The sequence below is a fragment of the Heloderma suspectum genome, chromosome 1 (genome assembly GCF_057233095.1).
Source record: "Heloderma suspectum isolate Gila_16-S chromosome 1, 16-S_ref, whole genome shotgun sequence".
Lineage (NCBI taxonomy): Eukaryota > Metazoa > Chordata > Lepidosauria > Squamata > Helodermatidae > Heloderma > Heloderma suspectum.
In genome coordinates, this window is record NC_139458.1 from 367,291,118 (window position 1) to 367,317,984 (window position 26,867).

At 42.6% G+C, this 26,867-nt stretch overlaps 2 protein-coding genes across 8 annotated transcripts in view; one reads left to right on the top strand and one right to left on the bottom strand.

Annotated features, from left to right (window-relative positions):
* LGALS8 (galectin 8) overlaps positions 1–26,867 on the top strand; it is a 49,277-nt gene that overhangs the window by 13,699 nt on the left and 8,711 nt on the right. For 2 of the 6 annotated variants that reach the window (XM_084828200.1, XM_084828202.1), the window contains exons 9-12: positions 1,569–1,734; positions 2,564–2,698; positions 7,955–8,010; positions 8,652–9,329. In XM_084828200.1, coding sequence (XP_084684326.1) covers positions 1,569–1,734; positions 2,564–2,698; positions 7,955–8,005 — 352 coding nt within the window. In that variant the 3' untranslated portion in view covers positions 8,006–8,010; positions 8,652–9,329. Of the gene's footprint in view, positions 1–1,568; positions 1,735–2,563; positions 2,843–7,954; positions 8,011–8,651; positions 9,330–26,867 lie in introns of those variants that run through there. The other 4 variants (XM_084828203.1, XM_084828205.1, XR_014786803.1 and 1 more) reach the window with 3 other exon arrangements.
* The window catches only part of HEATR1 (HEAT repeat containing 1), a 60,083-nt gene continuing 37,509 nt past the window's right edge, over positions 4,294–26,867 (bottom strand). The window contains exons 27-45 of one of the 2 annotated variants that reach the window (XM_084828199.1): positions 25,335–25,450; positions 24,973–25,094; positions 23,721–23,849; positions 22,365–22,598; positions 22,126–22,252; positions 20,459–20,625; positions 19,125–19,171; positions 18,239–18,362; positions 17,206–17,346; positions 13,432–13,724; positions 10,401–10,551; positions 10,133–10,291; positions 9,459–9,593; positions 8,934–9,038; positions 8,691–8,859; positions 7,481–7,635; positions 6,650–6,808; positions 6,139–6,247; positions 4,294–4,583 (exon numbers count right to left, since the gene is read on the bottom strand). In XM_084828199.1, coding sequence (XP_084684325.1) covers positions 4,495–4,583; positions 6,139–6,247; positions 6,650–6,808; positions 7,481–7,635; positions 8,691–8,859; positions 8,934–9,038; positions 9,459–9,593; positions 10,133–10,291; positions 10,401–10,551; positions 13,432–13,724; positions 17,206–17,346; positions 18,239–18,362; positions 19,125–19,171; positions 20,459–20,625; positions 22,126–22,252; positions 22,365–22,598; positions 23,721–23,849; positions 24,973–25,094; positions 25,335–25,450 — 2,731 coding nt within the window. In that variant the 3' untranslated portion in view covers positions 4,294–4,494. Of the gene's footprint in view, positions 4,584–5,976; positions 6,248–6,649; positions 6,809–7,480; positions 7,636–8,690; positions 8,860–8,933; positions 9,039–9,458; positions 9,594–10,132; positions 10,292–10,400; positions 10,552–13,431; positions 13,725–17,205; positions 17,347–18,238; positions 18,363–19,124; positions 19,172–20,458; positions 20,626–22,125; positions 22,253–22,364; positions 22,599–23,720; positions 23,850–24,972; positions 25,095–25,334; positions 25,451–26,867 lie in introns of those variants that run through there. The other variant, XM_084828197.1, reaches the window with a different exon arrangement.

A 26,867-nucleotide genomic window follows, 5' to 3' on the forward strand; every position in this document is an offset into this window, starting at 1 on the left:
AAAAAAATAAGATAGCCTAGAGGCAAGGGAGGGGACAAAACTAGCAGTGAACTGAGGATAAAAGAATAATGTAAGGATATGTGGCAATGGCCTGTAAAAACAAAAGGATGTAAGGAGCTGAAGAAAGGAAGTGCCAATATAAAAAGGGTCCTGGGAGAAAACTTTACACAGAGGCTGGTGATGGGAGGGGCTGTATACTGTGGGCAGGAAGGGAATGCACTGGCTAGGGAGCTTTGAAAGAAGAATTGTGACCAAGAGATGATGGAGGCGGGTGGGAGAAGATGCTGGGTTTTACACTGTCTGAATTAACCAGCTGCATCTTTGGCTGTAGGTCTCTAATGTGTATATATGCACCTATGACCTATTCTGAGGATCATTAAGCTCTTTGTGCTGCAGGTCTCTAAGACAAATGTACCCTCAAAATCAGCGTTAATGCATGGTATATACTTAATGCATGGTATATACTTATGCGGTGGTGTGCAAGTCAACAAGCATTTATTTTCTAGATACATGAAGATTTATAAACTGATCCTAGCCCATTGAAGTCACAGTTCTGAATAGTTTAGTAAATGCTTTCAGGATTGCTTATGTACTTGGCTGTATCATTTGTACACGATATTGTATGTCATTAAATACCATTCATAGTAGCAAATGTTTGGAACAGGACTTAAGAGGAACTTTTTTTTTTTTTTTTACTGTGCGTGTGTGTTTTTATGATGCGGTGTCCTTCGGAAGTCCATAGCAAAACTGGACTAATTTCAAAACTGAACTGAGTAATGACTCAGCATCTCAGTAATTTCAAGCACTGTTTAAAACCTTTGTTCATCAGAGATCTGAGCTTCCTTACACACAGGAGGGAAAAGCAGTTTTCAGGCTTGTGGGATCTACTTTTGTTTTTTGTTTTACTAGCTGCCTGAAATCCACCAAGTGGAGCCTGGTGGAAAAGACATACACTTGGAAATAAAAAAATTCAGAGACTAGGAATTTGTTTCTGAGTATCAGAAGTGAACAGAGCTCACAGTCCTTCCATCCAAAAATCTACGTCCAGTCGCTCCAAGATTTTTTTCATTTCATCAGTATAATTCAGGGTGTGGGGTGGTCATTTTGTTGTTAGCTATTGTTAAACAATTTAATCATAGAATAGTAGGGTTGGAAGGGGCCTACAAGGCCATCGAGTCCAATTGGAAGTCAGATATCCTTGTCGATCTACCAGTAGATCCCGGTCAACCTTCTGCCCACCCCTGCTCTACAGCAGCAATTATTAATTTTTAAAAATGGGATCACTTGTAAACCTTAATAATGATATTTGACTTCCTCAAAGAAAAAAAGAGATGAATACTGTACCCCAGTCAATTCTTTATAAGATGGCTAGATAGCATCACCAATGCAATGAATATGAACTTGAGCACGCTCCGGGAGAGAGCGGAGGACAGGAAGACCTGGCGTGCTATGGTCCATGGGGTCACGAAGAGTCGGACACGACTGAACAACAACAACCACCATCCCCAGCACGGCTGGCTGAATATGATGTTACGGCAATATAACTAACATTACCATTTTATTTGCAGTTTTGCAGTTAACCTTAAACCCAGCGACTCAAATGATATTGCTCTACACCTGAATCCCCGAATAAAAGATAACACTTTTGTGAGAAATTCCTACCTGTCTGACAGTTGGGGAGAAGAAGAAAGGCACATTTCTCATTTTCCTTTCAGTCCGGGAATGTACTTTGAGGTAACTTGCTAAACTAGGCCAGTGCTCCACCAAGTGATATTCACGCGGACATTTGCTTGGGGCAAAAGGGGGTGAGGGATCAGCTGGGGTGAAGGGAAGAGCTACCATCTAGTGATGGGGAAACTCAAGTAAGGCCACATGTTACACTTGGCCTTACAGATCCTTGTGGGGCAGCCTGTTCAGACAAGGGACTGGGTTACCAATGAAACTAGCAACAGTCATGTTCCAGAAACCAGAGTTACTGTTCCTGGATCAGTGATGAAACATTTTCATAGGAGTTATCAGGGGCATTAACCTGTGATGGGATGAACGGGTCCTGTGAGTTGACTCCAACAGCCTGATCTTATGCATGAGTTTTAGCTAAAATAGCACAAACAGTTTGTGCTACAGCAGCTGAAGCAGCAGCATACTCCTCGTGGATATTAGCCACACATTCTCCATCCTGTTTGCAGCTGCAAGGCTGATCACCAGCCTATTGGATGCAACAAAAGGAGGGTTGTGTAGCTTCAAAGCAAAAATATAAGGCGGAGTTGTAAAGCAGATAAAATAAGTGTGTCTGACTGCACTGTAGTTTTTAAAAATGTATATTAGACATATTATAATTATTTGAATATTTTATGACTGGACATAAAATGGCAGCTGGAAGAGAAGTGGGGGTGGGGGAGAACTGGAACTAGACTAATTTGTAAATGATTCTTCAAAACTAGGAGACCAACCTTAATCTTTGGGTAGGTTATATTCTTCCCCCTAAAGAGGTAGTCTTATCTGAAGTATCCCACAATTTGAATGTGTCTCCTGGTTGACTAAGGATGTCCCTTTAAACTTTCAGCTGATAATACTCTGCAAAGTCCATCAGTACAACATTGCTGTCAACGGTGTGCATTCCTTGGAGTACAAACACCGATTTAAACAGCTTGACAAGATCAACATACTGGAAATCTCAGGGGACATTCGACTGCTAGATGTGAGGAGTTGGTAGCAGTACCCATGTTACTTTCAAATTGCTTCCAGAACTGTAAGCTTGACCCCTTCCTCTAATCTGCAGAATTCTGAGCTGCCTTAACCTTGATCTACTACAATAAAAATGAATGTCGATTGCTTGCAGAAACCTCTCTATACCTGCCCTAGAAATAAACTGAAGTATTCTGGCTAATAACTAATCACAGCTCATATAGTAAATGTACACTAACAATTCACAGTATACTAAGTGATAAATACCAGCGATGCTACTGAGAATGCCTAAGGGCAAATAGTGAATTTGAAAACTATATCAGTGCAGGTTTTCATGAAGCCAACACTGATGCTGATAATGGAAGGGCTCACAGATTCCCAAGAGCTTTTATGTTCTCAACATTTTTAGGCTTTCATCCTTTTACAACATTTACAGAAATTATGGCCAAAATATTTATCCTAACAGAAGACATTAGATAAATACTTTTAACTGGGTGCACTACAGTAGATATTCCCATACGGACACCCTTATTACATTGCAATCTTACACCAGTTTAGCTGGGAGTAAATCCCATTGAGGCTTATGTCTGAGTAGACAAGCATAGGATTGCCCTGTGAGTCTCTTAATTCTTACACAGCCTGTTTTAGAAGTGTTGAAATCTTTCATCAGGTGTATTTCTGCACAAGGACATGATTAAAATGGAAAGGTTCCTGTTTGTTTTACCAGATAACTGTGGGATGGGGTGGTGGTGGTCTAGGTAGTTGGGGATTAGAGGCATATGGTCCATTTGTTTCGGCTGAACTGGCCAAAAGGATTGTGTACAGCTCTGATGTGTTCAGAATTAAAATTTGACTTCTGTGAAGCTATACAGAAAAAAATAAATATCATGAGTTCCAAAATAAAACCAAAATTCTATAGTATCAAGCTTGGTGGTGATGTTGTTTTCAAACAAACTGTAATAGTCTGCTTGAACTGCTTATGTTTTTGGAGAAGCAGTTGGAAGGAGGTAGAATACCAAGGGTTAAACCAGCGAGGAAGGGGGTAGATTCTTCTTCAACTTCACCCTATTGCTAGCAGTCACTAGGCTGGGCTTAAAGAACTAATCACCCATGAAAGGGTTAGATTTATTCCTCCTGTTTAGATCCATGATCCAAGAGCCTTCAGGGTGGTGGCCCCCTTCCCGTGGAACTCCCTGCCTTTGGAGGTCAGGCAGGTGCCAACGTTGTGTTGCTTCTAGTGCCTCCTAAAGACACTGTTATTTCAGGAAGCCTTCCTTGAGTGACCAGCCATGGTTTGCTTATCAGAACTTGCTTCTTTTTAAAGTGTTTTAACATAGTGTTTTATTATCTTTGCTGTTCACCATTCCAAAATCTTTTGATTTGGAGTTGTATATAAATAATGTAAATAAATAAAGATTAGAGCTGCCCATTATGAGTTGCACGTCTAGATGGGATACAGTAGGGTGTGCTTTATGTATAATGGTGATGTGGAACACTTCCACAAGCCACATGTGGAAGATTGCTCCCACGTGCAGACCTCCCTCAAGAGTAGGGGCAGTCCAAGTGTGTGTGTGTGTGTGTGTGTGTTTTTAAATCAAAGATCAGAAACACATTCATACAAATTAAAATTCTTGTTTAACATTAAATATGTTCACAGTTGTTAAAATGATTAAGCAGCTTACATGCTAGTAAAAGATTATAGTAAAAGTGACAAAAAGGTCATGTTTGTGGCTCTCTGCATTACAGCTGTGCCTGCTTGGACCTGACATGGACATGTCATGCTCTAAAGCTTTAAGAAGATGTTGAGGCTTAGAAGTAGCTCTGCAGTGGTTCTCCAAGAATAACTTCAAGCTGCTGAATTGTCTTCTGGCACTGATGTTCAACTTCTTCACATTCATCTAGGGGAGGAAAAACACAGTAACTGAAATGCTTGGGAAAAAACGCAATTCAGAGTTGTATCACCTCCCTGCTCCCTTTCATGTTTTTTTAGTGTTTAACTTGAAGGAGGCTCGGAAATCAATGCCGTTTAAATTGGCAGTGCTAGCCCTAATGCTGGAAACTTCTACAGCAGGTTTCAAACAAGTTATTCTGAGGAATACATATAAGTAGTACAAAAGTATTACAATCCATTATTAGCACCATACAACCCACCGTTAGTTCCGTTTTTATAATGCAGTTGGAATTCAGCCTTTGCTGATCACAGATGTGGCAGGGTGAAAGTGCAACAATTGCTACCACAAAGCAACTCTGACATATACAATGCTGCTGCTATTATGAACTGACCCACTCAGCACAGTACAGTGGGAAGGTACTGCTATACTAGCAAAGGTCAGCATTGTCAGGCTGACTGGAAGTGTCATGTAAAGCAAAGAACTAAACAGAAAAAATATGGGAGGGGCAGGATTGGGCACAAATCATACAGCACTAATGGCACTAGCCAGCAATGTCAGTGCAACCCTACATGTTGAATATGTTGGATTCACACAGAGCGCAGTGGGATTACAACTGACAAACTGCATCAAGACTTGTCAAGTAAGATGCTGCTCAGCCAGGCCAACAGAAGCCTTTCTGTCCCACTGCAACTGCGGTGTCAAGGACTGCCATAAACAAGAACCTGCCACCTCACCATTTACTTAGATTTCTTATTCTTGCAGAGTTTGTCTGTCTTTAAAAGGAAGACTATTTTTTTAATTTCAAACATTCTAACTAAAGCTGTTTTAAGTATCATGAGTTTTACAACAGGCTAATTGATACTTGCTCTCTTGCAAAGGGCTCATATATAATGCAACCTGGTCCTAGTAAGCGCTGCCCAAACTGAAATGGATGACAACAGCATGTTAACATCACCCATGGATGAAAGGTCATGAACACCTTTCACAACCGTGTATGTTTGCCAACAAGTTAAACTTCCAACATAGAGTCTACGGTTTCTCGATCTAGTACTGTAGAAACTCATTAGACTAAGAACATTAAACATGACATATTACAGTTACTTCCTTTAATGTGCTGAAGCAGCTCAATAGAAAAAAAAGTTCCTTTTTAAGTGAAAACAAAATGCACAGCCCATATTAGATCTGGGCTAATGTTATGTGCAGTGCATGGAAGTGTTCTTGGAACCTAACAATACAGTTTGGTATTCACTTTGACTGAGCAAACAACCCAGTCTCAAGGGTTTTCTATAGGGACAGGCTGTTCACACAGTATCCTGGACTCCATAGGGCAGGGGAAGGCAACCTGGTGCCCTCTGGCTGTTTTGGACTACAACTCCCACAGCCCCAGCCAGCATGGCCAATGATGGGAGTTTCTGGGAACTGTAGTCCAAAACCTATGGAGGACTCCAGGTTGCTTACCCTGTCAGAGAAAGGGTAGGACTCGAGGACAGCAAGTACATGACTTCATTGAAAGTAAATGTAAAGTGAAAATGCTCACAATGACAAAAACGTGATACATTACCTTCCATAAGCTCAGCTAAGAAGGGAATAGACTCCGGTAGTAGCACCATGTAGTTCTCTCTAATTTTTTCTGCAAATTCCAGCAAAGCTAACAAGGCAGCAAATCGAACCTAAACAGAGGAATTGCCAGGGTTACAACAGGGATTCTTTACACTGTGTTACTGCATTCAGAGACCTAGAGGAGGTGCTAAACACAAGTCTGCCTATGCAAATTCAAAATCACAGCTTTGTTAAAGACTGACCAACAAAATTATTACACAGGTCACACAACACACAATCTGGTCTCTCATTTACTAAAGCATGTCACAATTCCAAGTCCAAATATTAAGAGCCCTGCTGGATCAGACCAAGGGACCATCTAGTCCAGCATTCCATTCGCACAGTGGCAACCTGCTGTTCCTCCCCGCAAAGAATTACATTAAGTTGAAGACACAAGTCAGCTGCCATCTTAGTCCCGTCAGAGTGGCTTTAGTATGATATTCTTTTAAGAGCTGTCCAGCTCTACTACATACCTTGGGTGACTCATGCCGCATCTTCAGCAAAATCTGATAGTTCAGTGGCTTCCACAGAGAGTCGTCTGCCATTGCAACTGCAAACTGAGCTATACATGGGATCAAGTGCATTCCCACTCTTTCCTGGAACTTCTCTTCTCCCCCAAGAATGTTTTCCAGCTATTTAGAAAAACATAATCACACGCACACCAAGTGAAAAGGTGGAATATTTTCATTTCAGCCAATTACAATATTGTACTAGCCAGTCTCCCCAAATTCTTTGCTGGTCACCTAATCAATTTTCAGTTTCGACATTTTACAGCTAGAACATTTTAACACACCTTCTCTGGAATCCATGTCAACTAATCCACTGGCATTGTTTGTATCTAATTTGGAAGACAGAACTAAGTTCCTTTATAGACAATGGAACTAAGTCAGTATGCTAAGTTCATGGCCTAAATTAGGTACAGTGCTTTGGCGGTATCGGAAAATAAGGAAAGGGGAAACCCAGCATCAGGGGGTTGATGGGCCACACCCTTACACCCTCCCTTTGCTTCTGGGAGCTTGATTCTACTTCCAAACAAGGAGGATGCTCCCTGTGCACCATATTTTCAAGCAAAATCCCTGTCCTTTTCACTGATGCCATGGCAGCAGCAAATTCAGCAGCAGGTGTGTGTTTCAGTGGGGGCTGCACAAGAGGCCATGTGTGCGCGCGCGCGCGCGGGGCCCGCATATTGCCCACCCCTAGTTTAAGCAGCCATGAAAGTGTATTATGTAAAGTAGGGAATTCCTTAAGGGATACTAGCAAAAGTGTGCTGTCCAACAGCTAAACCATAATCTGTTTATCAATACCTGATCGACCAAAGGCATCATTAATGTTTCTGCTCTCTCTTTGCTCACAAAATGATGGGAATCAAAAAGAAAGATTTTGTGTAAACAATCAAGGATGGACTGTAGCAACAAGCAGCTCTTTTCAGTGTTGTTCTCCGAGTCAAAGAAAGCATCATCTGCGTATGAAAACAACAACAAAAGAGACTGACAGGAATGAGGCATGTATATGACATAACATTCCAAGTGGATGAGATCTGCACAAGATACAAATGAGAATGTCGGAACACACTGAGGTTAAAGCAGACATTTACACAATATATAGAAATGAGCCTGTGATCTGACTAGTTTTGCTGAAACTATTGTGACCACTTTCCAGAGGGGTAGCTGTGTTAGTGTTTTTGCTGCTATAGTCTTATGGCTTCTTTAAGGACAGATTTGTACTGGATCAACTGCACTGACTAAAGTGGACTTCTCTGTCCTCTCCTTCCACTGCAGCCCATCCAGCCCCCTGAAAATGCTACACAGAGAGCCAGGAGACCCTGCTGAATGGGGTGAGCTGTGGCGGGGGGAGGGGGGCTTCCCAAAAATCAGGTGGAGGGAACTTCTGCGAGCAGAGCCCTCCCTCTTACAGAAAGTACAAGATCCAATTCTAAAATAATTATTATGGCATAACCTTTCATGGACACTGTTCATTTCATCAGATGATTACTTTTTAAAGGTGCCACAAGATTCTTTGTTGTTACTGTGACCACTGTATGCAATGTAGTACTACAAAGTACTACAAATTGTGGTAGTTCCTTCAGAATATTATCCGTGTTCCCAGTAATCCAGACTTTAATTTAGCAAAAGCACAAATTTCTAGCCTTTATGGTTGTAGGGAGGTCCTCTACCTATAATAGTACAGTTCAAAAAAGTATACTATTTGGAAATACCTCACAAGTTGCACACCTCATCACAGCCATATTTACAGTTGCACAGGTGACGCTGTCTCAGACAAGGTCAATCGAACAGCACTTCCACATTTTGTGTAACTATTACAGTTTATTGTGCTTATAATGAACTTGCAGAATTTTGACTACTTTCTGGGTTGAAAAATCCCAAGTTTTGATTTGCAGTAAAGTGGTGAAATTATTACATTAAAACCAGGAAAAATATAAAGAAAATCTGATCGGTATTTTGTTAAATTTCACAGAAACGTCTTTTTTTGCATCTGTTGCTGCTGGGAACTTACCTGTTTGGGAAGTATTGATCTGGTTCAGCATGTCAGCAAAAGGCTTCACTAAATGCCCGGCAAAGAGGCTGAACAGTCCTTTTAGGTGTTCAGCAATGCAATCTGCCAAGCGGCAGAACGTCAACTGCCTGTCCTTTGAGGCACCCTCTGTCTTGGCCCAGTCAAAGAGCTGAAACAGAGAGAAGAAACTTAGTTTTGGAACAAATATAAATTGCTAAGACAGAAGCATGTCAAAACTCCTACCTTGAAGAAGAGGGGTCTGAAAGACATTTCAGAAAGCTTCATAACCATGCTGATTAAGCACATAATAATATGAGTCTCAATTTTCCCAACTTCTTCCAAATCATCCTAGAACAAAACAGTTGGTGTTAAAGGCTTTACAGCAACATTACAATGTTTACTTAATAGGCTGTGTTTTTACTATGCTTAATATTAAGGATGTTCTTGATTTTTGTTTGTTTATGTTTATAACTTTCAGCAATTGGTCAATATGCAAGACTCTAAAATGGAGAATTAGTGGGTATAATCCTGCACACAGTTGGGCTGCTTAATCCCATTTGTCAATGAGATTTAAAGCAGGTTGTCTGCAGAATTGTAGTACTCTCTGTGGTGAGATCAATAAACAAACACTGGTTGGTCACGCTGGCTGGAGATTATAGGAGATGTAGCCGAACACATCTAGTGAGGAACCAGGTGAAGGAAGGCCGGCACATCTTGTAAAGAACTAATATATTCATGCTCACTCCAAAAAGATATCCCATATACTACCTGAGTGTGTTCAGCTCTGAAGTCTAGGGCCTTCATGAAAAATGCTGTTAGCTCAGACTGGTGGGCAGTGAATTGATCTTTTCCCAGAATTACAATATGCTCCTTCAGAATATCCATAACTGCACCTAGATGGTTCTAGAAAAACAAATCATGTAACTGATAGATGCAAGTTCAAATCAGCACATATGGGGACAAACACTATTTCTAAATATACTGGCAAGGTTGTTGTGGTTTTCCTTTAATAATCTTGATCAGTATTTTCCTATCGGAAAATGCTTTGGTCAACATAGGGACACTCAACATGAAATTAGAGAAGCATGGATTTTTGACATTACTAGTAATCATGAAATATTCTCCCCTATTTCAGTTGAGGGTATTTCCTCTCTTAATCTTTAAAGATAGCATCAAAAGATAAATTGTTTTCCAAATCCATACTAGAGCAAATCTGAAACTGTACTAGAGCATGGGTGTGGGTGAAAACTGTCAATCAAGACCAGTGTCTGTAAAATAAGATCAGGCCTTTGTGGATGGAATTCTCCCTCCTGGCATCTTAAACATGAAACCACTTGGTTTCTGAACTCCTCCCTATTACGATTTTTTAAAATTGTAATATAAAACAATGCATCTATGTAATAAGCACATTTACTTAAGTGAAGAACTGAAACATATCTAACCTTACAAGTTTTTGCAATTTCACCATAACATTTTGCAACTGCTGGCAGAAGAACTCTTGGTGGAAGTTTTGTTGCTAGAGTAGTTTTCAGAGACGTGACACGTAGGTTAACATGAGATGAAGGGCCCATTTCAACTGCAATTCTTTCCAAATGGACCACCTAACAGGCAGCAAAAGTATAGGTCTAAGGTTCACAGAGAAGTCTCACACATTTTGTTGCTGAACTGATTCATAAATTCCTCACATCCACAGTAAGACCTCTTACTCACCTGCAGCAAGATATCCAGCAGATATGGACTGAGGAAGAGTGGCAGTGTTTCTACAATTTTCAATAGAGCCGTCACTGTGCTAAGCAAGTAAATTTCACTGGCAACCAACTCCTTTTTGTGTTTCAGTATATTTAGCAATGCTGGCATAAGCCTAGAAGTAATATATACCGAAGATTAATCCACTCATTTCCAAACAGACCTTCTCACGGTAAAAAACAACAACGCCAAAGGGTATTTTCTCACCAATTCCACTCAAATATATTCCACCACAGAGTGTCTGAAACTGTACTGCAGGCAAATAATTCAAATTAAACGTTCTTGAGATCATCAATGGAACTTCAGCTAGAGTTACATCCTGGAAAATCTAGCTTTGTGAGAACGGCTTGATAGTCCAGAAATATGCGCAGGACAACCATACAGTGGAACATTCACCCACATACACAGCATATTCACATGAGACATCCTAAGACATCTCAGCAAAACTCCAGGCTTACGGTACACCAGTTAGCACTAGGTAGTGCAGCCGTCCCAAACTTGGGGCCTCCCAGATGTTCTGGACTGTAACACCCATCAGCTCCAGCCAGCATGGTCAATGGTCAGGAATTCTGGGAGTTGTAGTCCAAAACATCTGGAGGGTACCAGGTTGGGGAAGGCTGGTGTAATTGCTAAATTTGTCCCCAATTCAAATCTTGCGTCAACCATTGCTAGGGGGCAATAAACACATAATGACAGCCCATGGATTAAACAAAGCATTGGCTGTTGGAGATGAGCAGGAGAGAGCAGATAGAGTGATGCACATTGAGGATCTGAGCTAGCTGTGACTGAGCAAGAAAGAGATCTTGGGGTTGTGGCGGACAGCTCGATGAAAATGTCAACCCAGTGTGCGGCCACTGTAAAAAAGGCAAGCTCCATGTTAGGCATAATTAGGAAAGAAACTGAAAATAATATTGCCAAGATCATTCTCCCCTTAATACAAATCTATGATGTCACCACACTTGAATACTGTGTACAGTTCTGGTCACCACACCTAAAAAAAGGACACTGTAGAGCTAGAAAAAATGCAGAAAAGAGCAACTAAAATGATCAAAGAGCTGGAGCACCTCCCCTATGAGAAAAGATTACAACAGTTGGGATTGTTTAGCTTGGAAAAAAGGAGGGTAAGGGGAGACAGGACAGAGGTCTACAAAATTATGCATGACGTGGAGAATGTGGATAGCGAGTCATTTTTCTCCCTCTCAATACTAGAACCTGTGGTCATCCCTTGAAGCTGATTGGTGGGAGATTCAGGACAGATAAAGGAAGGACTTCTTCACCCAGCGCATAGCTAAACTATGAAATTCGCTACCACAAGATGTAGCGATGGCCACTACTTTGGATGGTTTTAAAAGGGGATGGACAAATTCATGGAGACGAAAACTATCAATGGCTACTAGTCCTGATGACTATATGCTACCTCCAGTGTGCTTATGTACACCAGTTGCTGGGGAACATGGGCAGGAGGGTGCTGTTGCACTCATGTCCTGCTTGTGGGTTCCCCTGGGGAGCTGTTTGGCCACTGTGTGAACAGAATGCTGGACTTGATGGACCCTTGGTCTGATCCAGCATGGCTCTTCTAATGTACCTATGAGTGGGTGCACTTCCTGCAGTGGGAGAGCTGTTTCTGTTTTCTGTAAACAACCACCAATTGGAGGTTGTCAGTGTGACACGCAAGCCGAGACCAATAGGTTGTTCAGGAGCTAAACAACCCAGTGGTTAACCCAACAACAAACCATGGGCTACCGCTGGCTGTTTAGCCCCTAAACAACCCATCAGTCTGGGTTCGCACATTACGCTCAACCACCTACAAATGAGCTGGTGACAGATTGTTGAGTAAAAGCAGAAGTGGCAGCATGTGGAAGGCTGCGTGCTCTCTCTCCCATTTGTGCACAACAAGCCATGGGTTGTTTAAACCATGGGTTATCATTATGTGCGAACCAGGTCTAGTTGTCACTAGTTTCTCAGGTTTGGCGAAGCATCTGTAATATGAGGATAAAAATGCCCGGTGAGGCTGTTTTAAATGCCTATCTTGCAGGGCTGATAGAAATATTACTGAAATATTCCCTAATGTATCTGGTGCCTTCCAGATATGCTGGACTACAACTCCCATAATTCCTAGCTAGCATGGGAATGGCACAAATTGCCTCTGATCAGGTTCGGCTGGTATATCAGCTACAACCCTCTACCACCCTATCTGGTCAGAGATAGCCTGGCTACAGTTATCCACGGTCTGGTAGCCTCCTGCCTGGATTATTGCAATTATATGTGGGGCTACCTCTGATGATGGTCCGGAAACTGCAGTTAGAGCAGAACAGAACAACGGGGCAGCTTGCCAGGACTGTCTGTTTTGAACATCTTACTCCAGTGCTGAGTCAACTGCACTGGTTGCCAGTCAGTTTCCAGGTCCTATTTAAAGTGCAGACCTTCAGAACCCTAAATGGCTAAGGATCAGCCTACCTGAAGGAACACCTTCTCCTGTATGTTCCTGCCCGCTTGCTAAAATCCTCTTTGGAGGCTCTCCTTTGGGAGCCACCATTCACAATGGTATCATGGGTGGCTACCAGGGAAAGGGGCTTCCCTGTAGTGGTCTATGACTGGTGTCTTCATTGTATACATTTAGCCTGGTGTCTTCTCTTTATACATTGAGATGCCAGGTTAAGACCTGCCTCTTTCAGCAGGCATTTAACCATTAATTGCTTTATTACTTTTATTGCTGGCTCATCAATGTTTTTAATATTTTTTAAATTTTTAATGTTTATGATTTTGATATCTCCATTCTTTCATTCATTCATAGTTACGTTGTTATTTGGGGTTGTGATTGTAAACTTCCCCGAGGGCATTTGCCAGTTGGGCAGTATATCAATCAATCAATCAGTCAATCAAATAAATAAAATTATGGGAGTTGCAGTCCAACACATCTGGAGGACACCAGGTTGGGGAAGCTGACCTAAAGTGCAGAGTCTAATTATTATTTATTGTGCTTGAAAAGTTATACCTTGGGAGCTGAGGTATTGCCAGCGCTTTCACCACACAAGTGACCTCAGCTGTGCACAGCAAAGCACTTCCTGCAACATTTCTTTCTTCCTTCCCTTCCACAGAAATCACATCAGTGGCAGTTTTCAGCACAGCCACAAACACCTCAGGTCTTTCTGTGCCAAAACACTTGCAGAGCAACTTCAAGCTGAACAAAGCTGTCTGCCTATTGACAGCCTGTTCCTCCTCGGCCTCCTGTGTGTTACGCTGCACGACAGCAATGAGATCAGGAACCAATTCTAACAGCAGTGCCACCTGAAACACAAAATGAGACATGTAGATCAGTGCTCTCTCAGGTTTCAGTGCCAAGGAAAAAAGAGGGATCCTGCTGTTTGAAAAACAAGAAACTCAGGGAGTGATTGCCTGAAGTCTCTCAGCAATAACCAAGAATCCTACCCCATTTAAGGCCAAGTTTGGCTACATAAACTTTCCCCACTCTTCTTTCCAAGCCAAGTTGTGCTTTGCCAGTTGCATGAGCATCTTCCAGTGAAATGCCTTTCTCTATGTCCTTGAACGACTTTATTTATTTATAAAATGTATAAACTGCTCTACATCTGCTAAAGATTCCTGAGCAGCAAACAGCAAAGGGGTACAAAAATAAAAATACAAAATAAAAATATTTAAAATAAAATAATACCCCACCCCATCAGGACATGTGTTATGAGAAGACAACCAGTTTCTATGGTAGCAGAAACAGAGACTATAGGGAGTACAGGTTAGAATAATAGAATCACAGAATAGTAGGGTTGGAAGGGGCCTACAAGGCCATCGAGTCCAACCCCCTGCTCAATGCAGGAATCCAAGTCAGAGCATCCCTGACAAATGGCTGTCCAGCCTCGTCTTGAAGGCCTCCAGCGTGGGAGAGCCCACCACCTCCCCAGGTAATTGGTTCCATTGTCGTATTGCTCTTACAGTCAGGAAGTTTTTCCTGATGTTCAGCCGGAATCTGGCTTCCTGTAACTTGAGCCCATGATTCCGTGTCCTGCACTCTGGGATGATCAAGAAGAGATCCTGGCCTTCCTCTCTGTGACAACCTTTCAAGTACTTGAAGAGCGCTATCATATCTCCCCTCAGTCTTCTCTTCTCAAGGCTAAACATGCCCAGTTCTTTCAGTCTCTCTTCATAGGGCTTTGTTTCCAGTCCCCTGATCATCTTTGTTGCCCTCCTCTGAACCCTCTCCAGTTTGTCTGCATCCTTCTTAAAGTGTGGTGCCCAGAACTGGACACAGTACTCCAGATGAGGCCTAACCAGTGCTGAGTAGAGGGGAACTAGTACTTCCCGGGATTTGGAAGCGATGCTTCTATGAATGCAGCCCAAAATAGCATTTGCCTTTTTTGCAGCCACATCACATTGTTGGCTCATATTCAGCTTGTGATCGACAACAATTCCAAGATCCTTCTCGCTTGTAGTGTGGTTGAGCCACGTATCCCCCATCTTGTAACTGTGCATTTGGTTTCTTTTTCCTAGGTGCAGAACTTGGCATTTGTCCCTATTAAATGTCATTCTGTTCTTTTCTGCCCAGCGCTCCAGTCTATCCAGATCACTTTGAATTTTGTTTCTGTCTTCCAAAGTATTAGCTATCCCTCCCAATTTTGTGTCATCTGCAAATTTGATCAGCATTCCCTGCACCTCCTCCTCCAAGTCATTCATAAAAATGTTGAAGAGCACTGGGCCCAGGACTGAGCCCTGCGGTACCCCACTCGTTACCTCTCCCCAGTTTGAGAAGGTCCCATTGAGAAGCACTCTTTGAGTCCAGTTCTGTAGCCAACTGTGGATCCACCGGATCGTCGTTTCATCTAGCCCACTTTGAGCTAGTTTGCTCATCAGGATATCATGGGGCACTTTGTCGAAAGCTTTGCTGAAGTCGAGGTATATGATGTCTACAGCATTCCCACAGTCTACAAGGGAGGTTACTTGATCAAAAAATGAGATCAGATTTGTCTGGCAGGACTTGTTTTTGACAAATCCATGTTGGCTTTGAGTAATCACGGCATTGTTGTCAAGGTGCTTCCAGGTGGATTGTTTTATGATCTGCTCCAGAATTTTCCCAGGGATTGATGTCAGACTGACTGGTCTGTAGTTCCCAGGTTCCTCCTTTTTACCCTATTTGAAGATAGGGACAACGTTAGCCCTCCTCCAGTCATCTGGCACTTCCCCCGTCCTCCATAATTTCTCAAAGAGAAAAGACAGCGGTTCTGAGAGTTCTTCTGCCAGTTCCTTTATGACTCTAGGATGCAGTTCATCTGGCCCTGGAGATTTGAACTCATTCAAAGTAATGAGGTGTTCCTTGACCATATGCCTGTCGATCTCAAGCTGCAATCCTGCCCCTTCAGCCTGTACTTCGCCTTTGCCAGGGGGGTCATAGACCCTCTTTTGGGAGAAGACTGAGCCAAAGTAGGAATTGAGCACCTCTGCCTTTTCTTTGTCATCTGTTATCGTTTTGCCATCCTTATTTAATAGCTGAACCACCATTTCCTTCCTCTGCCTTTTACTATGCACGTAGCTGAAGAAAGCCTTTTTGTTGTTTTTAACATCCCTTGCTAACCTCAGCTCATTCTCAGCTTTAGCCTTCCTGACGCCATCCCTGCACTTCTGTGCTATCTGCCTGTACTCTTCCTTTGTTACTTGGCCTTCTTTCCACTTCCTATATGTGTCCTTTTTTGTTTTCAGGTCATCCCTAAGCTTTTTGTGAAGCCACATTGGCTTCTTCTGTTGTCTTCCACCTTTTCTTCTTGTTGGAATTGCTTGTGATTGTGCCTTGAGAATTTCCTTTTTTAAAAGCTCCCACCCATCTTGGACTCCTTTTCTCGCTTGCATCGCTTGCCATGGGACCTTACTGATCATTGTTCTGAGTTTATGAAAATCAGCTTTCCTAAAATCCAGGGTGCGCGTTTGACTACACTCGGCTTTTGCTTCCCTTAGAACCAAGAACTCAAGTACAACATGGTCGCTTTCCCCCAGAGTTCCTGTAACTGCTACTTTATCCACTAAGTCATCTCTGTTGGTTAGGATCAAGTCAAGGATAGCCGATCCTCTAGTTCCTTCCTCTACTTTCTGTAGGAGGAAGTTATCTGCCACACAAGTCAGGAATTTCCTGGAGGGGCCATGTTTTGCAGAATTTGTCTCCCAACCAATATCGGGGAAATTGAAGTCCCCCATTACTACTACATCATGCTTCCTTAAAACATTGGCTATTTGCTTTTCAAAAGTTTCATCCTTGTCTTCTCCTTGATTGGGTGGCCGGTAGTAGACTCCGACCACCAGGTTCCTTTTATTCTTTGCTCCATTTATTTCAACCCAGATGCTCTCGATGGGGCTACCAAGCTCCACCTCCTGTATTTCTGTGCAGAGATATGTATTTTTCACATACAGTGCAACCCCACCCCCCTTTCTGTTCCTCCTGTTCTTTTTGAACAAGTTATATCCTTCAATTGCTGTATTCCAATCATGAGAGTCATCCCACCAAGTCTCAGTTACACCTATCAGGTCATAATTTCCCTCTTGTATTAAGAGTTCAAGTTCGTTCTGTTTGTTTCCCATACTCTGGGCATTAGTATATAGACATCGAAGACCATGTGCTTCATAGTCTGGCTTTCTTCCTACATGTGTCTGAAGACTATTATTGGGCGCTATCAGAGCTGTTCTCTCCATTACAGTGCATACGCCTATGTCCATTGTTACCCCCAACATTACATCTCCCTTCCCTGTAGGATTCAGTTTAAAGCTTAAAGGTTACCTGTGTTTGCTGCCACTGGGTGCGTTGCTGCAACTTATTGTTCAAGAGATCCATTGCTTTACGTCTCACAGAAGGCAGCTGGTTGGCCATCAGGCCCCGGATCACAGGAATAAAGGTTTCTGTTGGGATCAGGGCATTGACCTAGAGAAAAAGTTCCAGAAATGTTAAAAAAAATTCCAGCAGTGTTGGACTGCTTTTGTTTTAGAAAAATAACAGGAAAAAGAGAGCTCCTCCTTACTTGCTGTTTCTTCACGGACGCCAAATACTGTTCCCAAGAGCCCTTTACTAGGCTGGGGTTGGCAAAACATTCTTCCCCTCCAGGGTTTGCTGATATTGGGTGGCAACCAATTGCAGGCCTCACACAAGGAGAAACCCCCACCATCTCTTTTTACCATTGCAGAGCCAAGAGCCACCCCTCAAGGCTTCTCCTGAAGGTCAAGGGACCTCAGAGACCTAGGATGGGGGGCAGGCGGCTGCAGTGGGATGAGGGAAATAGAACACTGAAGCACCCCACCTGATTTCCTCCTCATGGTGGTCTCCTGCAGCATATCCCAGTTCCCTCCCAAGGTGCCCCATCCTGCAGGAGAGGCTTTTAAGGGGGCGGTCGGGCTGCAATGGGGTGGAGGGTTTGGGGAATTCCCCTCACACGAACACAGAAATTGGGCTCCATCTGTTGCTTCTTATGCACTGAGGAAACCAAAACTGCCAAGTTAAGTAAAGCCTCCCACCCCACCCTCTTGAGGCATTTTACATGTTAATTTTATTTTCAATGTTTTTTTTAATGCTGTTTTTCCATTGCTGTTATTATGTTCATACATTGTTTTTATCTGTATTATATTATTGCTTTTACTACAAAGTGTATGCCACCCAGGGAAATTTTGCACTACTAGAACGTTTTGGGAAACATAAAACCTAAACCATTAACATAATACATAATATTAAGTCCACCATTATAAAACATCAACATCACAAATAAAGGATACAAGTCACATTACAAACCGGGGAAAAATCACCACCAACCACAGCAACTTACTTTATCCAATACATCATAGGACTTATTGAGCAGTGCCCTCCAGAACTTTGCTGTTGGTGTATCCGCATTTTTTTCCACTGAATTTGCCACAACATTAATGTAGCAAAGAATTTCTTCCAGCAATCTAAATGAACAACTATAGTGAGTTACTGACATTTCAATAAAAAGATCTCAAAAAGTAAACTATTTATCCACTAGAATCAGGGCACAGGGCAAGAGAACCATGTGCACAGCTGGAGTTTTTGCTGCAGCAGTTCCCCATATGGGAAAAAAGACAAATGGACTGAATTGTGTTTTCTATGGGTTGTATCCAATGACAGTCCAACTTAAATCCCATTCATTTCAATGAGTCTACTGTAAGTAGACTAACATTGGATACAACTGTAAATGTATATACTATGGGTTGGATCCAGACTCAAATAATACTTAGAGTAGTCCCATTTATCATGACTAGCTTGACTCCCATTGATTTCAATTGGTCTCCTCTAACTATGACCAAGTCCAGATCCAACCCAATGAAAGGCCAACTAAAGGAAAACCTCAGTATTTATTTTATAAAGCTTCTAGCTCTTGTGGTCACCGAGAAAATCTTGAATATCACTTTCAAGTAACAGCCTTTAAAAAAAAAATGTACCTCCTACACGAGTTTAAAAGGAAGTTTCTATCTTTCTTTTCCTCTCTTCTTTCATCTTTGCATCTTGGACACAGATTTGTACCATGTGCCTTTATCTAACAGACTATAGCTTCAAGTCACCAAATATGTATCTAGCAGATACAGTATTTAGATGCCCCGGAGTGAGTGTTTACAGTAACATAATCAAAGTTGCCTACTTCCGTAATTCTGTGCTTATTTTTTACGCTCGATAGGTAAACAAACTGTTCAAACCTCTGTTCAAACTCCTTTAACTCTTCAGCATCTTCACATTCAACTACCTAGTTGATAAAGAAAAGAAGGAAAAAATATCAGTTATGGGGACAACATCATGTGACTGGAAATATAAACAGCTCTGGTGCAAAAGCCAATAGTGAGTTGCCCGTAGATAGTATCAAATAGTGTTTCATAATATGTAAAACAGATCAAATCTGCATGACTGCAATTTTGTCCCGGTGTCCAAGTTTACAACGAAAAACTAATAGTGTTCGGACTCCATATAACCTCATCTTATTCTCATCTGTTTTAGAAAAAGCCCAGCACTTCAGATTTCATGATTAAGGAAAAGAGCCGTAGCTCAGTGGGAGGTAGAGCACATGCTTTACATTAAGAAGGTCCCAGGTTCAATCTCTGGCCTCTGGAGGTAGCCCTGCCGGAAGCCCTGGAGGGCCAGTGCCAGACGCTGTAGACAACGAGGAGCTAGATGAAGTAGTGGTCTGACTCGGTATAAGGCAGCTTCCGATGTTCCTGACTCTCGAAAACGCAGCAGCGAAGTTCCATTCATCAGATTCTCCATTACACAATAGGACATGGTCTATCTGGTGGCAGGGCCTCAGTGTGTACACTCTTCATCATCCCCTTCTCATCATTGCCTTATTGATTCCCACCCAGGACATACGGGTGGCGGTGGTCTAAAAATCCTGAGCCCCTTGCCAGTTTGCCAACCTCTTCTCTAACAAAGCCATGCCAATCCCTCCCCTTAAAGGCAAATACTTTTGAGTATCTAGTTCGGGCCTTTGGCCTCATTCCTATACGACACGGGCCATGGGTAAAGTGCTAACCCATGTAAATGTCCAATGCTCATCCCAGCCCATTTAAATACATTTACCATGATGACGAGCATGCCAACGTAACATGTGAATGGTCAGACATATGTGACAAGCACATTTCCATGTGATGGGGCGAAGATGGAACACTTACATGGGTAAGTGCTTCAGCTGTCACTTGGGTCATTTATAAATCCTGGCTCAGATTTCTTCTAAAGTAGGCAACAGGGGAAAAGTCCACTGTATGAGCCTTATTTAAGTCGGTGCTCCCCCATTCCTGAGACATCTAGTCAAACATGCTCCTGTTATTGTAATGATCTCTTTATGTGCAGACTTTGCTTATAACAAAGTAAAACATAACTACAAATTTACTTTACACACATTGTCAGGTACAGTTCCAGTCACTAATAAGCAACATCAATTGACAGACAGCAGTTGATAAGAAACATGTTTCTGTGAGTTACACAGTTACACAGAAAATGGAAACTATATCAAACCATTAGAAAGATGAATTTGCCTTACTTTCTTCACAAAACTGTGAGAAGCCAGCAGCTGTGACATGAAAGAGACTGACAGGAATTTGAAATGCCTCAGCTGTTTGCCAGAGTGAGAGTCCACATTAAAGAGTACAGCTTCTTCACAGTGGGGTTTTATCTTGTGTAGTCTTGATTTCTTCAGTCCAGGGTCATCTGTAAAAATATCCCCCCCCCAAAAAAAATACTGTTTTGCTAAAGCAAGAAAAAAACATTTCAGTGTAACTACAAATGCTAGATTAAGGGTGCAATCCTATGCATGTTTAGACAGAAAAAAATCCTACAATTCCCAGCATGACCAAGCCAGCATGGCTGGCTGGGGCACGCTGGGAATTATAGGACTTTTTTCTGTCTAAACGTGCATAGGATTGCACCCTACAAGGTTTTACTACCAAGCGGCCCAAAAAGGACAGGTCTTGCAAGTGACATATAGCTTACAGGAGACAGTTCATCTAGAATTATGTCTTTTAAAACTGTTTCGCAACTTGAAAAACCAAATACTATAATATAAATAAATGCTGAAAATTAAAGTGCATTTACTTGTTCTGCATAACTACTGTCTGGGTGGGCTTTTTGTATAGATTTTTTGGTCAGGGCATGGGAAGGAGTGCGAGACTTGGGGGATACTGGTGATAACTGATGTGTCATCAAGAAAAGTGAGAGATGTGCAGGAAGAAGATCCATCACCCCAGGCTGCCAGTGATCTCTTTAGCCATTAATGGACAACAACTGTGCTGTTTTTAAGTTGTTTCCACAATAAGATCTAGATGCTTGCTTCTTTTAAAACAGAAACAAACAAAAACTGGCAGGTAGACGACAGCAGTATTCGCTTTAGCCATTGCTACTATGCACACATAATGGGTTGGATCCAGCAAAAGCCTCTCTTGGAAGGAAGCGCTCCTTCTGTTACCAGGAGGGTTTGTTTCAGCAGAATTTTTCTGTTCGCTAAACAGGGAAAGAGGCAATCTTTGCCAATTTTTTCCTCCTACTGCCGTCCCCTGAAAATCTGTTCTGGAGGGTTGGGCGGCTGTTTAGAACAGTGGGGGAGATGGCACTGGGGGGTTACAGAGGGAGGGGAGAATCGGTAAACATTGCCTCCCCCCTTTCTGCCATCAGGAGTGTTCTGAGCAGAATTCCATTTGGGAATATTCCCACTGGCAGAATAAAACTCTGGATCCAACCGATGTAAGTACAATGCATTCCATTCTCTCTGTTCTGGCCCTTCATACACGTGCTGTAAGTTATGCAGAGAAAACACGGATACTCTTTTAGAACTGCCATTCATACAAGCATGCAGCTACATGGAGGCCACTTTAAATGTCTCCCTGCAGTGCTATACCATACAGCTCAGCTGATTTTCTCCACTCACCATCCTCACAGCCACAAAAGGCCTAGAGGAATGGGGGGGGGGGAATCATAAGATCTGTGCAGGATGCTACTGCACTTAAGCTTGTAACATGGAGCCAACAACATGAGGAATAACTTAAGCCACTTGAGTACACATTCCCTAAATAAGGCAGAGAGGAAATAATGCTAAACCTGTGACTATGAACTATATAAGTAAGAATACCTGAGCCGTTTATATCCAAGTGTTTCTGCCTAACTGGTTTGCACTTGGGCAGAAGTGCACAAGTGATTTCTCTAGCAATTAATTACCTTCTTTGTTCTCAGGTAGTTTGGTTAAATAGTCCAGCACTTTCATCACACTCTGTAGCTGTTGCATTACACTAAATTCACAGCATACAGAAATCCAGAATTCTGTGTCAGTCTCCAAAACAGTATCCTGTATAAGTATTGAGATGGGGGAAAGAAAAAGAAAATACATAATTTCAAGAAGGAAAATTGGGCAGCTGCAGCAAATTCTTAACTAAAGCAGCATATATGATTATCCTTACCTTTTCCCCATTAGCTACTGCGGTCACTGATTTTGTCACATGCTGTTCAAACAACAGCACTAGGAGAATCCAGAGAAATTGCCCCCCTCCCAAAGTGCTTATCAGCTGTTCTAGGATAGGGAGGCGTCGATGCTCCGGCACATGAGGCAAAGCATCCACAAACACACGGATTATTTTTATCACCACCCCTTCCAGGTTTCCTGCAGTTTCTGAAGAACCACTATCCTTCTTGGCCTATAAAGCAAACATTCAAGAATGAGTATGTTGTACATACGAACTGCAGCCTGTTGAGGATCCGTATAATTCTAAACAGTAGACAAAGAGGTGGCAGCCTTTTTGAAACAGAAAACCCAAAGTTAAAATTGAAACATGATGCCCAAAGATCTGATCATGTCAAGAGGCCGTGGGATTGTCTACTTTTTAAAAAAGGCATCAGTGTGTGCTAATGGCGAGGTTCTAGAGGCCGTAAGTGAGTGGAAGTCGTTTATGATCGAACACTTGAAAGAACAGCATAACTTGTTCTCAGAAAACTATGTAGACCTTACACAGGGATGCTACTGAACCATCAGAGAGGACTTGCAGGGCATAAATCACAGTATAATGTTAACCTAGAAGGCCAGTTTCTAATTTTTTTCTAATTCTAATATTTTCTAAGTCCAGTTTGTACAGTTTGCAGGATGCTCAGGTTAGGTTAGACTAGTTAAGTCACTTCTGTGGAAAAAGCAAAATGTCAAACCATATGGAATTAATTATCAGCCTGGCCTGGCACTAAGGTCATTGGATGAGGAGCTCCTGGTGGTTCCGTATGACCTGAGATCCATTTAGAGTCCACTCAGAATAAAGCTTTTAGCATACTGGCTCCCCCTCTCAGTTGATGTCAGGGAGGCACCAATGTTGCTTCGTTTTCTTTTTTTTGGAACTGTTCACTGCTCAGGAATCTTTTTTAGATATAGAGAGGTCTATATGTTTTGCAAATACATTAATAAATGGTAAAGAAGTTCTAATACAAACACCGTCACTTATTGCTTCCTCCAAGCTACTCCCCTGTACCATCTCTCCGATTTCATTTTATCGAGGATAACCAACCCGCTAGCTGCAAACAGTCTCTCCACTTCTTCGCCACCAAGTTTGCTCTGGATTAACTACCACAGAACCTTCTCTTAATTGCTAATGTAAATTCAGCACCAGATATTTTATACATGGAAAAAGAAAAAAGTCTACCATTCCATGGAAAAGGAAACTCCCCTTAATAATCAGTGGGTTCAGCCAAGAGCTAAGAACAATTCTGTTTGGGATGCAGGCCAAACTTGCTTTGTCCTATTCCAGTGACCCAGTCCCCAGTTTAAAATGTCTTACCTGTATAAGAGCAGGAATGACCATCTTCACTGTCTTATTGATCACTTGGAAACTGTAAGCATTGTCCAGACGCATGACATTCGCCCCCATGAATGTAAAAATGGGCATGATATTGTGTAGCACTTTACCCTAGACAAGAGAAATCAGTTGCCCCCATAACAGATCAGCATTTGTTTTTGGGTTTCCATTCCTATAGTGCCCTTTCTTTTTCCAGTGAAACAGATCTTTGTCTCCTACTGAAAACCCGGGATGCCCTAACTTTTCTCTTTAAATTACAGGAACTGGGCATTCTTTCTATATAGGTCAGGAGAGTTTAACCTTTCAGGCCAAGGGCCAAATTCCATTTCAATGGTGGGCGGGGCCAAAAACAAAAGAGGCAGAGTCAAAATACCAGCATATTCTAACTTAAAGCTCTTCCTGCCAGTGACTCAGCCTTTGGAGAGGCATTTCAACCTTTTAGAATGGGAAAAACCTACGCAAAAGCCAGGAAACCACCCAAGAACCGGTGGTTGAAGGAAAGTGGTATGACCATCTGGGGAACTCCAGAGGGCCGGATTGTGACCCCAGGCCTCAGATTCTGCACTCCTTGATACAGGCAAAGCCCATCACACCCTCACCCAGCATCAGGACAATGCGCCTATCTAGACAGGGAGGGCTCATGTTCCTTGTTTTACAGCCTTAGCTGCTGCTGTGTGAGCAGAGATCTGTGGTGCAGAGATAGACCCTCCCATCAGCCAATAAAAGGGACACTGGGCTTCTTGCTGCTGGGAGAGTAGGATCTATCTGCCACTGGGAGGACAGGGATCAGCGTTTCCCATCCAGCTACACCAGCTCTTCAACGTCTAATCCTTAGGTGCTAATCAGAAGGCCCCTGTCCAGAAACAAAGACCATGCTTGTGGGACAATTCAGCAATTGACAAATGAATACGAGAGATGGGGTAGGAAATAGTGAGGTAAGTTAAGGCTGAGGCAGTTCCAGGAAGGCTGTGAAGATGAAGTGGGTTTCGAGAAGAGACCGGGAGGAAAGAGGGGGAAGCGGCTTTAACAGCCAAACTGGGAGGCTATTTCCAAGCCTAGGGATGGGGTTGGCAAGGAGGGATCAACTGAGGCACCCAGCTGAGAACTAACGCTTGAGCATCAGTGTTCAAAAAGCCACCAAGTCAGGACAACTAAAAAAGCATTTCGCATCTTAGAAATTCATTTCAGTTTCAACATTCACTTTCCCTTCCGAGTGATGAGCATGTATACTCACTGGAAACATTCCAGCAGCAGCACCCAGCAGCAGCAAAGCATGGTGGTGTGTCTGAGGCATTTCGGAAACCCGGATGCACTGAACTATCAGCTCTACGTTGAACTTCTCTTCATCAAGAATACCTCAAAAAGCAAAGGAAACATTCTGTGCTTACCAAGACTTAGTTTAATATTACGAGTACACCTGATTACAACTCCATTCATGTACTGATATGTGCTGTTTTTACAGTAAATAACCCATTTCATAGACCATACGTCAAAAAGGCATGAATGTGCATAAAGCTCAGGGCAAGTTTTCATATACCAGATCCAAATCTGGTGTGTGTCCCACTCCCTCCCCACGGCCTCACCTGCCCGTTTTACCTGCTTTTATCCTGCTGCCATCTGGAGACAGTTTCTGACAAATGTTTAACAGTCCACCAAGTATTAGCTGTTTTATGTATTCAAGATTTTCCTGTTCTGTAGAAGGCTCCAGACACCTGGAAATTCAGAAAACAGTCACATAATAACTCTGGAGAAATACATTATATGTAAGATTACATTATACTGCCTAATAAATTGGTGGTTGCGTTAGGTATTAAAAATTCAAGACAAAGAAGAAACAAACATTTTCTGAAACCAAACCAGGAACCAAATGTTTTCTGAAACCAATCAAACCAATGGCACACTGATGCCCTCATCTTGCCAATCCAGTGTTCTTTTCTTAACAGCCAACACAAGTTTGAAAATGTGATAGTGTACTCCTATCCTTTATATTGGAAGATAGAGATCAAGATTTAGTACAAATTATACATGTATCAGGATATAATAGCTGTGAGTATGTATGGTGCTTTCCAGGTAAGTATGATATTACCAAGGCTGGGGGTGTCCCACGTGGGAACACTCATTGCACAAAGAACAACTGGACCACAAGCCAGGAACACAATGCAGTCTGCTCACAGTAGTAACAGGACACAGTGCTGTCCTCACTTCCTAGTCCTCAGCTGTTCCCCACGCACCCACCCACCATCATCATGCGCTCCTCTCCCATCTTCAAGGAAAAAGCAAATATATGCAAATGTTGATACTTCCAGGATATAACAAGGAACAATTGTATTTTATGTTCCATCCAACAGAAGAAAATGGGACAAGTGGACAAAAAATTATAACTGAAAAATATATTTATTGTGTCCCAAGACGCATAGGAGTTCACACTGTAAAACCCAATAAAATCTACAGTGAGGACAAAGTACATTCTTTGGAGAGGTTTCCATGGGAACAATGCAGTCTACTGTGTGCATGCACGGAGGGCAAGCGCAAAGGCCTCTGGTGCCCAACGAGTCTGGGATGGAAAATCATGCAACATGGCTGCCACCCCACTATGCACCCGACAGCGGGGCAGTCACTGCCACGATGCATGAAGCCACTGAGTGGCAGCAAGGGCCCTCTGTACCCCCTCGGAAGGCACCCACATCCATACGATCCAGCTGCCAGGCATAGGTTGCTTGTATCCTGACCATGGTGAAGAGGGGTGCAGCACCTCGGGCCTGGGGTCCCCAGAAGGCCACGCCCCCTTCACCTGGCCCCACACTTTTGATTGATTGATTGTTTATTTATTACATATATATACCGCCCGATAGCTGAAGCTCTCTGGGGGCTTCACCAGAACACCTATTTTTTATTAGTTTCCTAGCTTTTGTACAGTTCCTTCCCCATTCTAAAAGGTTTAAATGCCTCTCCTAAGGCTTAGTTAAGAACATAAGAAGAGCCATGCTGGATCAGACCAAGGGTCTATCTAGTCCAGCATGCTGTCCACACAGTGGCCAATCAGCTGTCGACCAGGAACCCACAAGCAGGGCATGAGCGCAACAGCACCCTCCCACCCATGTTCCCCTGCAACTGGTGTACATAGGCTCA